The sequence below is a fragment of the Dermacentor albipictus genome, chromosome 3 (assembly GCF_038994185.2).
Source record: "Dermacentor albipictus isolate Rhodes 1998 colony chromosome 3, USDA_Dalb.pri_finalv2, whole genome shotgun sequence".
Taxonomy (NCBI): domain Eukaryota; kingdom Metazoa; phylum Arthropoda; class Arachnida; order Ixodida; family Ixodidae; genus Dermacentor; species Dermacentor albipictus.
Window position 1 is genome coordinate 22,749,416 of NC_091823.1, and position 15,162 is coordinate 22,764,577.

Below are 15,162 nucleotides of genomic sequence, written 5' to 3' on the forward strand. Positions count from 1 at the left end.
TTAGCAGTCTGCACGTGAAAGCGCAGTCAAGTCGTCGCCACTGTTGGTGAAACGGCAGCACTCAATGCGAAAATGACAGCCACTGTTGGCAGCTTGCATGCAAACACACATTCATGTGGTGGCATTGTTTATTTTGGTTACCTGGCCCAGGCAAGTAATGCGAATAGGAGAACAATTATCAAACATCATTAGCTTAGTTAGGCCCAAAATACTCAGTCGGGTAACTATTCATAGCAGTAGTCGAGGGCACGCTTGAAAGGCACCATTAGCAGTCTGCACGTCAAAGCGCAGTCAAGTCGTCGCCACTGTTTGTGAAACGGCAGCACTCAATGAGAAAATGACAGCCACTGTTGGCAGCTTGCATGCAAACACGCATTCATGTGGTGGCACTATTTTGGTTACCTGGCCCAGGCAAGTAATGTGAATAGGAGAACAATTATCAAACATCATTAGCTTAGTTAGGCCCAAAATACTCAGTCGGGCAACTATTAATAGCAGTAGTCGAGGGCACGCTTGAAATGCACCATTAGCAGTCAGCACGTCAAATCACAGTCATGTCGCAGCCATTGTTGTATTTGTTTATCCCACGGCAAGTAACACCAATGTAAGCACAATTATTCACCCTGAATAGCTTTGCTAGCATTGTTTGTACTAAAAAATTCTGAGTGAAGTTGAATGTGTTTTATTGAGGCAATTATTTAATTCACAAGCCATCGGCATAGTGATCGACGGCCAGGTTCAAACAATGACATTTGTGAAGTAATAAATGGTGAAAGTTGCAAAAGCTATCAGTGCACTGCTTTGCTGGGCTCCATTTACTGAAAAATGTCTTTGCAACGACAAAAGTATCAGACAGGAAATGACACCCCACTGCACAATGTTATTCGTGTTGAACTTTTTTGCCATCATATGTGATGGGCAGCGAAACCATCCGTTTACTAAGACTGATTGCATGAAAAATGCAACAGCATAGCAAGGTGTAGTTTCACAATATGGCACCCTTTCATGTGCACTTCTGGCGAGCTGCCACATGCACTGATGCATAAACATGAACTGAGGTAAGAGGCTAAGTTGCTGTGCAACCCCCATGACGCTTTTAAGAAAATCTATCTCTAAACCTTTCTGTTTTCATAGGCGATGAAAATCTGTTTTGAGCAAGTTGGTTAATCACACTGCAGCAACAACACAAGAAGCAAGGACAGAAAACACAGCGAGTAGGCAGACTGAGAAGACGAGGTAGACCAGTGAGAAAGGTTTTAATGAGATGGAAGAGGCCTGCCCTGCCGTGTACATGAGTTAGTGCTTTGAATGAGATTGGTTTATGAAAATGTCTAATGACTTTCCTGAAAGAAAACTAGCAAAAGCAAATGCTAATATAATATAAAAGGACAGATATAATGGTAAGCGCAAGCACGCATGGAAACAGGCACGTATTCACACACAAATGCGAGAACTAAGAAGAACTCCAACGTAAAGAAATCTAGGAAATAGAAAAAAAATTGACAAACGCAAGAAAACATACATTTACAAACAGACGCGGGTCGAGGCATTATAGGAGCGGGTTCACAAGCTGCTGTGCTTACCTTCTCATATGTTTTCTTTTTAAACCGTTCTCTTAATACTGTCTCGGGAAATTTTAATTGCATTCATGACATTAGTGCTCTCAGGCGCGTCCACATTTCACGACAGCGCTGAACGTCTTGACGTATGCAATTATAATGTTGTTCCCTAATTTCCCCCCACCGATAGAAGCATCTTTAACCGTGCAGTAACAACTTTTGAAACAAACGATAGATGTACGAAGCAGAAAAGGCCGGTGTGATAGGGCTTCTCTATCGGACTACATAAGAAAACGCAATCGGCAACACTTATGCTCAGCTCACTTCTGAGCACACGAACATCGCGTAGTACGACCACTTCTACACCCAGTAACGCTGCAACACATCGCACATATATATCATGATTTGTAGCTCGCAAACGCACTTCATAACGGCAAGAGCACAGCTCGAACGTCGCGGTCACCACGGCGCATCGCAGCCGGCAAAACGGCTCATACGCAGTACAGCACACGCAGAATGGCAGCGATAACTAGGCGATAAAAACTTATCGCTACTGATCGTATCGTTACTTTTGGTAAGTTGCGAAGGGCTGGCGTTCACCACACCGCGGCAACGATCGGCATACACAGAGCAGAAACCAAACGTGTACGCTGGGTGCGCAAATCGGATGCTACTTATTTCGCCACGACTTGAACGTGTGTGCTGCTCAGAATGCACGTGTATGTGATGGAGTTCGCGTCTGCGACGCACACGCGAAGCATGGCACAAGAAATCACGAAGTCGACGGCTTGAAATATTTCTTCCGACGCTCTCGTAAACACAACACACACTTCCTGCGCTCCGTCTGTTTCTGTTGGCGATCGCACGCACTGATGAGGTCTGGAAGCGTACACCGGCTTGCTTCTTCCGATGACTATCTCCGTGGGTGCCACATATCTCTGGTAAAAATCACAAAAAGGAGAAAAAAATAGACTGTTTCTGACGCGGCTGTAGCCTAGGCCTTGCGTCCCTGCTTCGCTTCGCTTCGAGCACGCGCCATGTTTGCTGTGACGACAGCCGAACTATCCGCCTCGGACCAGCCAATGAGAGACGAGCAGGCGGCCGGACGGGAAACTTGCGTCCGCTCCTCGCTCGCCAGTAGAGAGCTATCCGCATGCGACCGGACGAGGGCGGAACGGACGTGCGGAGCGACCATGTACGGGCCCTTAACGGCTGCGGTGTTACGTTAGCAGGTCGCAGGCTCCACACGTGTGGAGCCCAACCGCCGCTGCCAGGTACCTGGCAGCGGCGGTTGCGTTCCGACGGGGTTGCAATGAGACAGCGCCTTGCGCTTGCTCTTTGGCGCATCCATGGCGGTCAGTTGTCCTTCAGAGGTACAGTAGAGAAAAAAAGATACTTCATCTGTATATGTAAATTACCATTCAGTACCAAGAAAGCCCACCCTAGTTTGAGGAGAGGCTTGGTTAGCCAGAAAAGGTGCAAAAACAACGCTGGTGGCGACGTCGCCTTGAAGTTCCCGCACCAACCAGCCGTGAAGTCATGAATGTTTCCGGCGTCTGCTCTGCGCCGGAAATATGAACTGCAGTGTACTCGAAGAGAGACAAAACTCGGCAAGTTTCAAGATCTTTTACTGCGCCAAAACGACCAGAGTATAAAGAACAATACTTTGAAATCCGGGACGCCACAGCGGCGTGCCATTATATATATATATATATATATATATATATATATATATATATATATATATATATATATATATATATATATATATATACTTCGTAGTCAACGCTATGGGTACACCATTGCTCGCCGAAATTCTTGAAGCCACACTTCTCGGACTTGCATGTATGTGTGAAGGTCAGCCTATCACCGCGAGCTTTTGTGTTTGTGTTGCTGATACGGTTTTACCCTGGGAATGCCCGGGTCGATTCGTTATCTGTCATTGCAGGGACGGCTCGCGAGGAACAAGTGCTTGAGGTCGCGATTGTGTCCTTTTTCACCTCCAGATAAGATTGCTCGACTATTGTACGTGCTCCATATCTTGCCGCGAAACTACCTCAGTGCGCTTCGCTTATAAGCAGAAAGTGATTACGACGTGCAGTGGCCCTAAAGGCTGAGCAGCACAACGGGGCAGACTTTGCTAAAGGCAAGGAAGCGTTTATATATATATATATATATATATATATATATATATATATATATATATATATATATATATATATCGTCGACGAGGTTGCTAGTTCAGTTCACGGCGATCGCATTCCGGTAGAAATTTACTGCAAAAACTCGGGTGTCTATTTAGGTGCACATTAACATAACCCTATGTGATCGCAACCAAACCCAACGGCCGCAGCTAGAGCACGATGGTATTCTATAAGGACGGCTAAAGACGAGCGAATTGGACTACGACATTAAAGGCATATATATACACACAAGCGCTCTGTGTGCGTGTGCGCGCGCGGAAGGGCGGGCGCCTTTCATGTTTGTCCAGCTTGCGCTAGCTGCTTTAGTCGTCTTTATGAAATTATTCCGGAGCCCTCCCCCGCATCACTACGGCTCCTCTCATAGCTTATTTTGCTTTGACACGTTAAACCCAATAATTTTTTTAACTATATACTGCAAGTATTTCTTGCAGTTGCTTTTTATCACGAGCCTTTGCTGTGAGCTTTTGTTCCTGCCAGTAAAGCTTTAGCTTCATGGTAGTACTTCGTTTGGTTTTTTATTTTTAATCTCATTTTAAACGTAGTTGTAGACGGTTGCCCTTTTTTTTTCGTTTATTAGTACTCAGTTTTACTCGGTATTAGTACTCGGTCTTTTTTTTTTCTTTTTTCCGAGTGTCTCGTACGAGTATGTCTTCAGGGGATCGCAGTCGTGAGTTTCCTGTCCCTCTACAAGGGTATGGTGGGTTGCCTGCTGGCGGAACGAGCCGTAAATTTATTCCACGAAGACGGGCTGTGATAAGTACTAGCCGCGGGTTATCGGGGTCGCGGCGGGGCGCAGTCTAATGGTCTCCAGAGTCGCATATCGTTTGGTTCGAAGAAACGAGAGGCCTCTTAGCGCTCGCTCAACGTCATCTGCACGAGCTGGCGACTGCGGTAACTGGGGCAAGACCGACTCCTTCTGGACTGGCGAGTCCTGTGGCGCCATCTGTCAACATTGAGGTGCACTACGCTTTCGCGGCACAGATCGACCTTTTGAGACCTTTAATGCAAGCGCGGTGCCGAGCATGTTCTTTGATGCCGTGCCCATGGAGCGCAGCTCGTAGTAGAACGCGCGCGATTGCATTGGATGCCTAACTTTCTGTTTCGCTGAGCAGCTTGTGTCCGTTTACGGCTCGCTCTAACTGGGACCTGCGACATGCCTGAAATAACGGTATTCCGAAGAAAAGAAAAAGAAATAACGTCAGTGGAGGCTGCGAATTTCGTGCCGAAGACGTTAATTCGATTTTCAAGTGTTTGTTCCTTCCAGGGCATGCAGGGATTGGCCATTTAATCGAGTTAACGGCTGCGTAGGTGTGCGGTTGTATTTATTTTTTTATTTTTTCATCTTCGTCGTGGTTGCTTTCTGCTCGGCAGTGACGTTTCATTTCCCGAGGGCTGTCTTGTCCGACAGCAGCGACGCGGAAGCCTTGGCAGGTGACGCGACCTCAACAACGTGCGCATGGCTTGCGCTAGCTGCACCTGCCGTCTGTTTGAAACGCGGCGGACGGGCCGCGTACGTGGAGTGGCTAACGTCGTTTGCCTCCGGCACTGCCTGCAACTTCTACTTTTAAGAGAACAGTATACAAGAAGACAAGAAATGCTCAAACGAGCTCTCTTTGTATGTTACAGTTCTGAAATAGACGGTAGGTGACGCCTGGCTCGCTATGCAGAAAACACCATCGAAGTGAAAAACTTAGGCGTTGGTGAAGCGGTGCAGCCTTCTATTTGTCGAAGCATCCCGGTGTGTAGACATTGCATCGCACCCGAAAATTTAAATAAAGGGTTCATCCCGCCTAGCAACATTGTTGCGCCTTTCGTAAAGAAAACCGAGTCATTTAAAAGAAACTTGACTCGCAACTTCATCAGCGAGAAAATTTAGAAAGGTCACTCTATCTCATATTGAGTGGTGCGAAAACACGATTTGAGGCCACAGCAGCGGCAGCCTGGGTGCCGGAACTGACCATTCTGGCCGGTCATTTCAAGGTTTTCCTTTCGTATCACTGTGACACGCATGTTTTGCAGCTCGGCCATGTAATGGTGGCAGCCTTGTCGAATGCAAAATCATCCACTCGGTGAAGACGTGCGACCCGTGCAGGCAAAGATCATACTGTGCCCTTGGAAGCAGAGCAGCAGCATATTGATTTGTACCTGGTGAGCTCAACAACGCCGACCAGGAAGTGACGTTTGTTGCGAAAATACGGTCAATACATTTCAAGGCGCATCACCCGGAGAGAGAAAGAAGCGTTTATTGATCGAAACATGTGTCCGGAGCGAGGCCCGTATCACCCTGAGGTGGGAAGGCTCCTTGCTCAGGAGCCCTCTTGGCCCTGGCTACGAGTTGTCATGGTTACATGGTTACGCAGGCCTGCTCTGCGTGCCGCGCTACCGCTGGCGTTAGGCGAGTTTTTTCCAGTGACTAATTGGGCATGTAGCGTAATCGCTTCCTTATGTGAAGTACGTTTTAGAGCTAAGGTGTGTGGAGTCCGCATTGTAGACGCAACAGAACTCGCTGACACGCTCATATTTCTATATTTGATCCCGCTTGCGTTCATCGTGATTCTTAAGACGCAAGAAATGTGTTAAAACTATATTCTCAACCTTTAAGTGGCGCCCGAATGGAATAAAATCGCGTTGGCATATGTTCCCTGTCATCTACCACCCGCTTGCTTTATCCTGTTATTTATTCTTACTCTGTTATGTGAAGCAGGTTGCTGATGTCTGTCTCCGTACATACGAATTTCCAAATAAGAACGCCGGTGTGACTCCTACAACTATCCTGTTTTCGAAAGCTAGAATGGCAGCCGCGCTTCTATGCGGACACGTGGCGCCACCTCCCGTTTCTTCGCTTTATTAACGCGGCGACTACGGGCCCGATTGTGAATGCGCATGGTAAAAATATCCTGTCAAGTGTGGAAGAACCTCGCTATTGTACATTATAGTCGGGCGTGTTGCTTCAACAACTTAAAAGGATTATGCACTTTCCGCTGCTTTGTTTTCGCGGCAAGTTCGCATTTGTTTGGTCCGGAATGTTGAATTCAACGTTTGGCATGATTTAGCTTGCTTTGTTTGTCGAAGAAAGACAAGGAAAGAAAAGAAGGAAAGAAAACGAGAAATCACCGTTGTATGCGCACCTTGTTATCGGAGAAGCTCGCTAGCTCGCTGCAGTTTTTCTGCCCTTCGGCAAACTGGGCAAACAGCGATATCAAGTTTTTATGAACGACGTGAACAGAAAAGTACTGTTTGAGAGGGCAGCACTGCGGAAAGCGCGAAATAGTTTGAAGTTCTAATAAAAGCCCGAGTTATTACACGAGATGAATCCCGAGGCGTCGGCACGAAACGCGATGGTGCGAACAGCTCGGTGATGTGGTTGAGAGATCTTTGATATTTTAGTTTACAACACTCTCCACTGGACAAGCAGGAGCACTCGGAACTCTCCTGAACAAGGTTTTCGAGGACCAGAGCCCACGTGGATGCGTATTTTGGAGCGTGGCGCTTTTAGGCGTCGACGCGCCCGTTTTACGCTGCGCGGCAACCACAAATAAATCCTTAAATTCGCCGGGTGGTGCATTTTGTGCGGTTCTTCTTTTCTTTTTAGGTTCATCATGGTCGCTACAGCGACTTGAGATTGAAGCGGGCGTTGTTGCCTAGGCCGGTAGCTGAGCCGCTTGCGTCGCACGCGCGCTCTGGACGTGAGCCAAGAATAATGGCGCTTGTGATGTGGCGTCGCCCGCATCGAGCCTGTGGACGGCGTCACCCGGGCGAGGAGGTGAGGGAGAGCGCGCCGCCGACGTCGTTAGTGTCATCGTTGCCGACGCCGGTGGTGGTGCAACTCGACATTCTCGGAGAGCCCTGCCGGAATCTCGCAGGGCGGACCGCGCTGCTCTTGTCCTTGCATCAAAAGTGATGCACCCAACACGTAATAGGGAAGGACCGCCGTTACGTGAAATACGACCAAACAAAACGCTACCACTCGCCATACAACTTTGGGGGGCCCTGCTGTTATATGCAGCATTATTCTGGTTCCGTCTACGTGCTAGGCTAAGCTGTTCGGTTGAACTGTAGTAGAGCCGGTACGTTGGTTGCAAAGGCTGTCGTATACATCATTACCTTGCAAATTCTGTTGGTGGTGGTGTAGGGAAGCTTTTAAGTTATTCATGAGGCTCTGGTTTGCGCAACGCTTCCTGAGGTTCACACTGAGTATCGAACCCATCCTGTGGTGTTGATACTAGGCAACTATAGCAGGTTTTTCATAACAGTGTAGGACTGAGCATGTGAAGCTTGCATTTGTATAGATTCAAGATTTCTCCTAGTTTTATCTTAATATGCCAAAGTAGTAGTAATTTATGTGTACTTTTGATATGTTCTATGTATTGGCTAAGGGAGATGTCACTAATATAATCTTACATTGAAGAATGCAAATGATACAGTTTTCTGAAATACATTGTGATAGCTGTGACTTATGAACCAGCAAAACATACATGCTGCCAACAGAAACTGCCAGCAATCAGTTCATGTTGAGTCTAACAGCCCTAAGAAAGGATGGCCTTAATGTTTGCAGCAGTCATATTTTCAATTTTGTGCCAAATGCCGCTGACTACAGTGCCATATAATGTTTGCACTTTTTTCCATGGGAAGTTGATGAGAAGTTTCTGGGTGGGACAATTATGCAGGGAGAATTTTTCCCGCATAATTCGAAGAAATCAAGAGTTTTTATGGCCATTGTGAGGGTATGAGTATTATGCAAGCATTCTGCATGTAAATAGGGTAGTTTATTTTGCTGTAGGCATCATGTTCACTGAAATGTTCTGCATTGATTAAATACCTCTCGTTTCACTTTTTATGTGCAGTGCCGAGACTTTGTAAAGGCGGGTGCTTTCAAGGGTTTAACTCCTGCTGATGTCGTCGCAGCGTCTGACATCACATTCTGCTGTGTCTCCAATTCTCATGCAGCCAAGGAGGTAAGCAAATTTTCTTTTGTTGTATGTATGTATGTATGTGCGTACGAACGTCACTTAATCTTAAAACTTGCACATTATATGTAGAATATAGTATGAGCTTAGCCACTTTGCAAAATCATCTTGTCAATAGCAAATTATGTTTGGTTTTAGAAATTTGGAGTGTAATGGGCACAACTTTGAACTGTTGTCTTCAATTCGGATTTAAAGCGAAGGGGTAGAAGGGCTGTGAACCTATTGTCAGCCTTCCTTATTATTCTATATGAGTCGCTAGCCCTTTCCCTCCAATCGATAAACACTTTAACAACCATGCATGTTGAACTTTTGTTCAAAGCCACTATTGGGCAGCCAACATAATAAGTATTTAGAAGTATTGACGGGATTTCGTTTGTCTCTTCCATCTGTCTCCTGTCTCTGGAAACTTAGGCATGTGTTTGAAGAAAAAAAAAAAGAAGATAAGAGATGCGTATTGTTGAAAATGTAATAACCATGTAATACAGCCTGACATTGGCAGATCAGTTCTGCAGAATTCTGCAAGGTGGAGACAGTGTCTTGAAAGGGAAAATTGTAGGAAAATTGTCGCTTCATGCTACATACATGTGGATGATAATTTTCCCTTTCAAAGCCTGATGTTGCCTAAGCATTTTACAAGATAAATGATTGTGTTCTGTTCATGTGTTTCTGCAACGGTGCTGCTGTGGAGGTGAAAAAATTTGCAGATCGAAGTTTCCTTGTAAATCAAGCATCCAGATAATTCCAGATGGCGAAATGCTGGCTACAGTCAAAGCTCGTTACTATGAACACCACATTAACAAATTTCTCAAATTGACGAATACTTTAAACATTCCTGCCAGATGACCTACATCTCCAATGTAAAAATATTTCAGAACGGCAAATTTCAATACAGCGCATATTTCAGAATAACGCACATAATTTATTTTCCTCTTTCTAACTGAGGAACATCAGTATTACGAATTTGGCTAAAAATAACAGTGCCACAACTCTTGCGCGAAACAGAAACCGCAAGTGCAACAGCTATCATCATCACCATGTCAAGTGCCACCTGCTTCACTGCAAACTTCACCACAAAACTGTGGCGAAGTTCGCGCGCAATCCAACTGTGAATGCTGCTAGCGGCGGCCCCAAGAAGAAGTGAAAGCAATTTTCGCTACAGGGCAAATTGGACGTGTTGCAGGAAATCGACTCTGGGAAAAAGCAAATCGATGTGTACAGACAGCTTGGCATTGCCCCTTCGACCGTTGCGACCATTTTTAAAGACCGAGACGAGATTGTCAAGCATCACTGGGAGTCTCAACTTACTCCTACGAGGAAACGGCTACGACTGGGAAACATTCAAAATGTGGACCAAGCTGTTCTCACGTGGTTCAAAGATGCCAGACTGCAAAATGTTCCCGTATCTGGCCCAATGCTCCAAGAAAAAACCCACAAATTTGCCGATGCACTTGATATAACTGGGTTCGATGGCAGTGCGGCATGGCTTTTTCGTTTCCGCCAAAGGAACGGAATAACTTGGCTGGTAGTCTAGGGCAAGGACAAGGCTGCTGACAGAGAAAGTACGGATTCCTGGTGCAGTGATCGTTTTCTAGAGGTGGCTGAATCATACTCTGAAGACGATATTTTCAACGTGGACAAGATCGCATGTTTTTATCAGCTCCTGCCAGACCGGACGATGCACTTCAAAGGGCAGCAGTGCAAAGGAAGGAAGAAGTCGCATCTTCGGGTGACAGCCCTGCTCTGCTGCAATGCAACAGGTCTGAAGAAAATAAACTGCTCGTCATCGGCAAGTGTATGCAAAGCCTCGCTGCATGAAAAACATCAGGTCGGCACTATATGACTACTGCGCCAACAAGCGTGCCTGGATGACCAAAGAACTCTTTTCCGTGTGGCTCAGAAAACTCAATGACCGACCCGCCATGGTTGCTCAGTGGCTATGGTGTTGGGCTGCTGAGCACGAGGTCGCGAGATTGAATCCCAGCCATGGCGGCCGCATTCCGATGGGGGCAAAATGCGAAAACACCTGTGTACTTAGATTGAGATGCAAGTTAAACATCCCCAGGTGGTCGAAATTTTCGGAGTCCTCCACTACGGCGTGCCTCATAATCGGAAAGTGGTTTTGGCAAGTAAAACACCATTAAAAGAAAGAAAGAAAGAAAGAAGAAAAAAAACTCTTGACTATATGAGGAGGGATGACCGAAGAATTCTACTGGTTGTCGACAACTGCTCCGCTCACATGCTCTGCTCTGTTCATTCCTAGGTTTGACCACTGGCTTATAACTGCAAGTTTTTCATTACAACGATATTTCAAAATAACTAATGGTTTGTGGCGATCCAACAGGATTCGTTATACCAAGACTTTACTCTACTTTATGTGCAGCTACCGCAAAATAATTTGGCTACAACTGTTTTATATCATCTAACTTCAAAGAGCATGGCAGCACGGAGGGTGTTATGCGAGAGCAGTAGATAGCAGGACCAGTTGATCGTGACGTGAGCACGAAGTGCTACAACACCATTCTTGGGTTCATGGTACTTGCTTTTGCGGCTTCTAATTCTATTACAGAGTGTCTGACATACGGGGGTGCTTGTGCAGTGCTCAGCTATTGAGACGCAATACTCAGACAGTATGGCGGCCGGCACTTTGTCGCGCCATCGTAAGAAGCTGGGGGGACATTAAGTTGATGCACTTTTGTGGCACATGAAAATGAGTCATTTTGATGTATCGGGGTGCAACTGGGCCCCCTCATCGATCACCCAGCACTCTCTGGTGGAGCAAGGATCCCCAGCCGCCATACTGTCAAGTATCGCATTTCAATCACTGAGCACTCTGCAGTGATGAGGTCTTTGCTTGTAAACTGCACTCAAGGTACTCGAGGTATGCAGCGAAATGTGTTGCTGTTAAAGATAGCACACTTCCATGTGGAGCATTATACAATAAATGAAACTTGACTAGATTAACGATGCGTCTCATGGCATATTTTTCTACAATGATCCTACACACATAGTCTCTACAAAAGGGTATTCTGTGAGTACTGGCTAACTTCAACTCTGCAGTTGCAACAAGCCGCCTAAAAATAAAATTTACTCTTGGGGTTTTATGTGCCAAAACCACAATGTGATTATGAGGCATGCCATAGGAGGAGACTTCTAATTCATTTTGACCACCTGAGATCTACTTACAGGAGCATTTTTCCATTTCTCCCCCATCAAATCATATCCACCATGGCCACGGTCGAACTCACGACTTCGAGCTCTGGAGCGCAACACATGGCACTTAGCTATCACGGCAAATGCCCTATAAATAATTTAAGTGTATAATTGAAAAGTGTTGTTTAATAATCGTATTTTCCTGATGATCTCAAAGCTTTGTTGATTCATCTATACTTATATGAAAATAATGGTCACTTTTGGTTTTGCTTCACTTCGATTCTTGTTTTTGATAATGCCATAGAGGATCCGAATTTTACAGAAAACTTGAGGTGGCTGGCACTCACAATTTGTAAAGTTCAAAAGTGAGGAGTTTCAAGTTCGCACTGTGTTGTAGTTTGTTCATATTCCTGGTCAGGCTTGTTTATTAGGAATATTTGTGGAGGTAAAATTGTTGTATGCTAGAATAGGCTTTATTTGCGACATTTCATGGCCTTCTGTCACTGTGGATGTCTTCGTGCATTTTGCTATAGGCATATCTTGTCTCTTATTCAAGCGCTCTGCATAAAGTGTGTAATTTATATAAGGTTTTAAAAATGTAGCATTGCTACCAATCGCAGTGGCGTTGCTCCTCTGTGTTTTGAGCCACCCTCTCCCAACTGACATACTTATCCCAGTTGACGTCATTTGAGCGAGCTATCCATTTGGCTACCCAGGTCACGTCATCAATAGTATTTCCAACTTTATGGTGTAGAAATGTTCGTAATAATCAGAATGTTGGTTAGTTTGTTTCTATGAAAAAAGCAACAATGACAATTTATCACTGCACTCACACTTCCGGTACACAGCAAGTGTTGTCTGCTTGTATTGCAACGCTGTCCACAGGTAAGCGCAAGTGGACTGGGTGTTTTACTGGATGAGTGAAGGCACAAGCTTAAATTTCCTGCACAGGGCAGCTACCTGGTGGCACAGAGCTAATATACCAGTAACCAAGTGTATTCTACTTTGCTGCTGGTGTAAATTACCAGCAGGAGCGTAATCATGAGCATGTTCTCTTTTTAAATGTTTAAAATGTTTTCTACTTGGTTACACTAATAGTAGCTCTGTGTTTAGCTGGTTAAGCTCATCACCACCAGGTGGCTGTACCGTGCGGGCACTCACATTTACGCTAAGCCCCTTAATCACAGCAGTAGTAGTATGGCGGGGCTTTAGTTTACGCCACCGCCCATCTGTCAAAACGCCTAGCTCACCTAGGTTATCAAAATACCAGATGCACGCTGGCTCCAAGACAACCAGAAGTAAACAAAATGCTGTCACATCATGACGGAGAGCCAGTGAAGGTGACGCTTAGCCCCGATAACTCGGCAAATGAGTTGAGAAGAAAAGGCTTGGCTGGCGGGGAAAGAAACTTGTAATCATCCATAGCTCTCCTAATATGAGCTGCTTCACTTACATTGTGGCGCTAATGTTTTACTGTAGCTGTACTGTACCCTATATGTCTACAAAATGCAACCTAGATATGTTATACACTAACTTTTTGCTGCATTTTCTTGTTTTTCAAATTTTTGTACCCACCCCCCTCTGTAATGCCTTTGGCTTTGAGGGTAAATAAAAAAATAAATAAATGAAAATTTGTCGTAACTGTTCCAGGGATCCTTTAATACATTGAAAACATGGAAATAACAAAGTGAACTGAACAGTATGGGTAAGGAAACGGGTCACAGAAATACTGTTGTGTTTAAAATGCCTTGAAATTTATTCACGTGTTGCTACAGTAAACACAACACCGAGCCATTCTGGTCTACCATCACCTAAACTGAACAGCTGTCCAGAAGATGTTGAATTAGTGGCACACATAAGGAGCCTGACCATTGCAAACCTGTTCTCTTGCTGCCTAGATGGTGTTCGGCAATTGTGGTGTTCTGCACGAGATTAAAGACAACAAGGGCTATGTAGAGATGACATCCATAGACCCTGACACATCGCAGGACATATCAGAGGTGAGCACTGTCTGAATTCCAAATGTAGTAGTATGCACTTACTAAAACCGGAGTGGGGGGATATCATCTGCTCGTACACATTTGTTTCATCAGTCTGTAACTTCTTAGTTATTTCCTCTTTATGTAGTGTGCAACAGGCAACTCCACTGTTGCATCATTGTAATGTGCAACACCTTTTAGTTACCGAGATTTGTGGCCTTCACAGTAAAGTTTCTTTTTTTAAGTCTGTGCGCCAAATTCAGCTAAGTTGAGTGTGTGTGAAGATGTCGAGCTACAAGTGGTGTGGCGTTCACGCTCGTCCGTTGCACAGCCCGATGGGTTTCGCGGGTCATCATGAAGTGCAGGTAATAGCTCTCGTGCAGCTTTGGCTCCACAACACTGTCGGCATAGTCTGTGCAGAATCAGTTTGAAGGTGTATTGGCTTTATGTCCATACAAAAATAAAGCTTACACCATTTTGTTCAGTAATCTCGCACACGGACCTGGTAGTTGTTCCCAGTTGCTCAGTTTATATAGGAGGTATATAACACGTCGCTCTCTGTCCGGCCCATGCACATGTTCCCACGCCCAATTGCTAATGTAATCTTGGGTACAAACGTGTGAAGGGAGAACTTTTCACAACAGCTTGCCACCTAGCGTGCAAACTTGTAAACATTTAATTATTAACTAAATTAACAAGCATGGTGTCACACGTGCACAGGTAAACATAAACACATCTCACTCGATGACTGCGGACGCTTGCTGTCAGAATGCTGGTATCAGAAAGCATGCAGACAGCAGTTAGCAAATTGACCTTTGTTCTACGTTTCACTTCAACACAAACTAATCGGCAAGAACACAGCGCTAACAAAGCTATCAGCCCTCGGCACACCTAGACTCTTTACTGATCGCAGATCACTTTCAAGATAGGTCCTGCACAACTGCGCCATATGCAGTCTGCGACAGTTTGCCATATGACTGCACCATATGCAGCCACTGCCAAAGTATAACTGTATTGGGTCTTTGTGTTCTCGATCGCGAGTGTATGCACCAGTAAATTGTATCTAACGGGAATGTATCGTTGTGGTTCTAGTGTAGTGCCATCAGCATTTGTCTGCTAACTCATTTGGGTTTCATTACATCTGGAAATTGTAAGACACATTTTCTTCTTTCCGTGTAGTCTGTCCAAATGGCTGTGGTGAAAACTACCAAGTCATGCTAGTTGGCGATGAAAAATGCAGAAGTGTAGTGAGTTAGGCTGGCTGGTACATACTTGAATAATATATTGCTCTAAAGCAGGACAA

At 45.2% G+C, this 15,162-nt stretch overlaps 1 protein-coding gene across 3 annotated transcripts in view; it reads left to right on the top strand.

The window, feature by feature from the left end:
* Positions 1–15,162, top strand: part of Ndf (Nucleosome-destabilizing factor) — a 120,959-nt gene that overhangs the window by 84,909 nt on the left and 20,888 nt on the right. For all 3 annotated transcript variants that reach the window (XR_010564949.2, XM_065434352.2, XM_065434353.2), the window contains 2 exons: positions 8,608–8,718; positions 13,779–13,880. Coding sequence is in view for 2 of the 3 variants with exons in the window: in XM_065434352.2 (XP_065290424.1) it covers positions 8,608–8,718; positions 13,779–13,880 (213 nt within the window). In the remaining variant the exon portion in view is untranslated. The remainder of the gene's footprint in view (positions 1–8,607; positions 8,719–13,778; positions 13,881–15,162) is intronic.